Genomic DNA, 4640 nt, shown 5'->3' on the forward strand with positions numbered 1-4640 from the left:
TGCAGCCTTGGAAACCCTATACAGGTCACTGTGAGTTAGAACTGACTCCACATAGATAGATAAATAGAAAGAGAGCAAGAGAGTGCTGGGCAGCTAACTACAAGGTCAGCAGTATGAAATCTATTAGTTGCTCCCTGGGAAAAAAATGAGTCTTGCTCCCATAGGATTTTCAGTCTTAGAAATATTATACAGGGTCGCTGTGTATCAGAACCAACTCATTGGCACACAACTACCAACAACAACCATGTATACAAAGTACAGATGATTCATAATTAAAATGATAAACCACAGTAAAATCTAATCTAATCCATAATCACTTATTCTTAAAAAATAAGTGGGTTATAGAAGAAAGGCCAACTTGTATGTTTTATGTCAATCTATGTTTACAAGAACATTTTTTGAAAAGTGGAAAAGCCACACATCAAAAAGTGAATTCATTTTTTTCCTAGTTACACTAAATAATGGTTTGGTTTTAAAAAGACTTCAAGGAATATTTTTAGCATAAAGTTTAAAGACTACTTTGGGGCATTAGTTTCAGAGGTAAAACTAGTTGCCATGAACAGCTTAACTAATTTAAAAATGCCTTCTTTAAATAACATGTTCTTTTAGAGTGAAAAGTACATGAATCATTGTTATTAATGCTATAGGAAATATAAAATACTGAAAATGAAAGAGAAAAAAATAGAAAGGTAAATCAAATCTAAAATTCATCCTGGGACTCTACAACACACTCTAACAATCTAAATATTTTTCCCCAGAGAAATGTACAAGCAATTACATAATAGCATGATTTCTTTGGATCATTTTAATGGAAATACATATTTGGAAAATTCAAAATTTATAACTTCAGTACAGTGTGGTTTAATCTAGAGTCTAAAGGAGTTTCTCTGTCTTTGCATACTTTAAGAAAATTAGTTAACATGGTCTAATGATTTCTGAAATAATAACAAGAATGTGGTTGAGGAGCTATAAAACCAGCAATAGTGAATTATGATGCGATAATACACTGCAAACAAATAAAATTATGATGGCAGAATACCAGTATTTCTTGGGAACAGGTTTTCTAAATGTAAAAACCATTATATTATGATGATTATTTTGTCCAGCTGTAGAAATAATAGCACTCTAAGCATGTTTTTATTACAATAGTGAGTAAAACATTGTTCCTAAAGGATTCAAAATTAAATTGTGTATATTTATATGTATAGGGGAACATGGTGGTTCACTAGGATAAGCACTGAACTGGGAGCACATGTGAGAAATATGAGGCTTTCAGCTTCCACAAAGATTTGCAATCTCAGAAATCCTAGTTGTTGCTAAGTGCCAGTGAGTCAATTCTGACTTACAGCAACCCAGTATGGGGTTTCTGAGGAAGCTTCAGGTGAGCTTAACCACTCACCTTACAGTTCAAACAGACCTTGCAGTCCAGCTCATTAACCCACAGTGCCACACCAGGACTCCAAAAACCCTACACAAGGTTTACACAAAAAATATAAATTAAAACACACAAAATTATAAAGCTACCACCATAGAGTAGTACAGAGTAGAACTGTTTATAAGGTTTTCTTTAACTGGACAGCTTCACCTTTCTCCCAAAGCATGGCTAATGGCTTTGAACCTCCAGCCTTGAAGTTATGAGCCTAATACTTGATCCACTGTGCCATCCGGGCTCCTTATAAAATAATAACAACTAATAAAGTACCAAATTGTTTACTATGTGGGACTACATAAAGCATGTAAACCCATATTTACAAATCCACAGTTCAAACTGCTCATTCATAGCTTTTATAAAAGTCAGAATTACATTTATTTCTTCATATCTTGTTAGCAAAAGTCTAATGATGTTTTTTAAATTTAAACAAAATTATTTTTATTTCATTTTATTTTAATACACATGTGTACTGAATAGTGCAAATAGCTCATCCTTCTACAGTGTCTTTAGTTTTAATTAAAATATGTGGGGAAAGGGTAAAACCAGCTGCACTGCTAAATTCTAACTGAAGTAAGAAAGTGTAGAAAATAATAAACTGAAGAAATGGATAAGTATATACAAGCAACATTTTTTTTTTTTGTCCTTAATATATCTGAGAGATATCTACTTAAGTATGACAATTGAAACAAAATCCTACCTGAGATAATTTTACCTCTTGGTCCATGCCACAGGTATGATGGATCTACCAGTTCAGCGTTTCGCAGTTGTTGGGTTGCACACAACACATGTGGACTTCTTTGATGGAGCATGACATACACTTTTGCTGAAAATACAACATCAAAAGGTTCCAATATACTTTATACTCATTCTTTCTATTATGCCTTACAGTTCTGTTCCTTGTGTTACACAATTTTCTAGGTTTTCTAAGGATTATTGCTCCTGTTAAACTAAATCCCACTGCCACCTGTAACATTAAATATACAGAGAGAGACAGGAGCCTTTAGTATGGATTGCAACTGAGTGTAAAGCAAAAATCAATCCTCATAACTACACCAAAATATATGAAAAATTGAAAAAAAATATTAATGTCATTAAGGATTTCATTTAACCTGGACCTATAAGGAGCTCTAATAAGCTCTGCTAGCGTAGTGGTTACAAATTGGGCTGCAAACCGCAAGGTCAGCAGTTCGAAACTACCAGCTGTTCCGTGGGAGAAAGATGAGGCGTTCTGCTGCCGTAAAGATTTACAGCCTCAGAAACCCTGTACAGGGTCATCATGAATTGGAAGTGACTCCACAGCACACAGCCACCACCACTACCATAAGGAGCTGTGGTAGCATAGTGGTTATGAGTCGGACTACTAACTTCAAAGTCTGCAGTTTGAAACTACCAGTCGTTCCACAGGAGAAAGATGAGTCTTTCTGCTCTTGTAAAGATTTACAGCCTTGGAAACCCTGCATAGGGTCGCTATGAGTGGGAACCAACTCCCCGGCATACCACCATTACCATAATCAACATTTATGGATGTTTAAGTCTAGAAATTAAAAGATACTGTATTGGGCAAATGTGCTGCAAAATAAACCTCTTTAGAGTGTTGAAGAGCAAAGATGTTACTTTGAGGACTAAGGTATACCTAGCCTAAGCCATAATCTTTTCAATCACCTTAAGTGCATATAAAAGTAGACAACGAAGAAGACAGGAGAAGAATTAATGCATTATGGTGTTGACAAAGAATGTTGAAAATACCATGTACTGCCAGAAAAACAAATAAATCTGTCTCAGAAGAGATGCAATCAGAATGTCCCTTGGAAGCAAGGGTAATGAAACTCCATTCCAAGTACTTTGAATGCGTTACCAAGAAGGATCAAGTCTCTGGGAAAGGACATTATGCTTGGTAACATTGTTGTTGTTGTTGTTGTTGTTAGGTACCATCGAGTTAGAACCGACCCATAGTGATCTTATGCACAGCAAAACAAAACACTGCATGATCCTGGGCCAACCTCACTATTGTTGTCACACTTGAGTCCATCAATGCTGTCACTTGGACAATCCATCTCGTTGGAGGTCTTCCTCTTTTTCTCTGACTCTCCAACTTACCAAACATAATATCCTTCTCCAGAGAGTGGTCCCTCCTGACAACATGTCTGAAGCATGAGAGACAAAGTTCGGTCATCTTGGCCTCCAAGGAGCACTCTGGCTGCAATTCTTCCAAAAGTGCACTTTCAATATTCTCCTCTTATTGTTGTTAGGTGCCATTAAGTTGTTTCCAACTGTCAGACTTGCAATTCAAACTGGTCTTGAGGTCGAGTGATTATCCTAAAGCTACCACACCAGGACTCCTGGTAAAACTGTTGTTGTTGTTGTTATGTGCTGTGGAGTTGGTTCCGACTCATAGCGACACTGTCCAGGGTTTCTGAGGCTGTAAATTTTTACAGAAGCAGAAAGTCTCATCTTCCCCCCATGGAACAGCTGGTAGTTCTGAACTGCTGACTGTGAGATTAGCAGCCCAATTCGTAAGCACACCACTATGCCACAAAAGCTCATTCCTGGTAAAGTTTTTGTTATTGTTAAGTACCGTGGAGTCAGTTCCAACTCATAGAGACCCTGCACAGGGTTTCCGAGGCTGCAAATCTTTATGGGAGCAGAAGCCTCATCTTTTTCCCACAGAAAAGCTGGTAGTTTCAAACTGCCGACCTTGAGGTTAGCAGCCTGATTCGTAACCACTATGCTACCAGAGCTCCAGGTAAATAAAGTATAGAGTCAGAAGAAAGCAATGGGCAGTGAATGAGATGGACTGATATAGTGGCTTCTACAATGGGCTCAAACAGAACTACAACTGTGAGTACAGCACAGGACCAAGCAGTGCTTCATTCTGTTGTACACAGGGTTGTAATGGTCAAAACCAATCTGACAGCACCTAAAAGCAACATATATATGCACATTTTGAATATGTGCATTCTCAACTTGAGCAGAATGACTTTGCTTTCAGTTTGTTTTGTTTTTATTCAGAGCTCACTTGTTGCTGGTGTTGTTGTTAAGCGCCATTGAGTCAATTCCAACACATAGTGACCTTGTGTAGGGTTTCCAAGGAGCAGCTGGTAAGCTTGAACCACCAACCTTGCAGTTCAAATGACTTTGTAGTCAGACGCATTAGCCCACAGCACCACACCAGGTACCATCAAGTCAGTTCTGACTCCAAGTGACCCTA

At 37.6% G+C, this 4640-nt stretch overlaps 1 protein-coding gene across 1 annotated transcript in view; it reads right to left on the reverse strand.

The window, feature by feature from the left end:
• Positions 1–4640, reverse strand: part of ZPBP (zona pellucida binding protein) — a 222116-nt gene that overhangs the window by 153075 nt on the left and 64401 nt on the right. Inside the window, exon 2 of the mRNA XM_006875279.1 lies at positions 2130–2255. Coding sequence (XP_006875341.1) covers positions 2130–2241 — 112 coding nt within the window. The 5' untranslated portion in view covers positions 2242–2255. The remainder of the gene's footprint in view (positions 1–2129; positions 2256–4640) is intronic.

This window comes from Chrysochloris asiatica, unplaced genomic scaffold (assembly GCF_000296735.1).
Source record: "Chrysochloris asiatica unplaced genomic scaffold, ChrAsi1.0 scaffold00317, whole genome shotgun sequence".
NCBI classification, from domain to species: Eukaryota; Metazoa; Chordata; class Mammalia; order Afrosoricida; family Chrysochloridae; genus Chrysochloris; species Chrysochloris asiatica.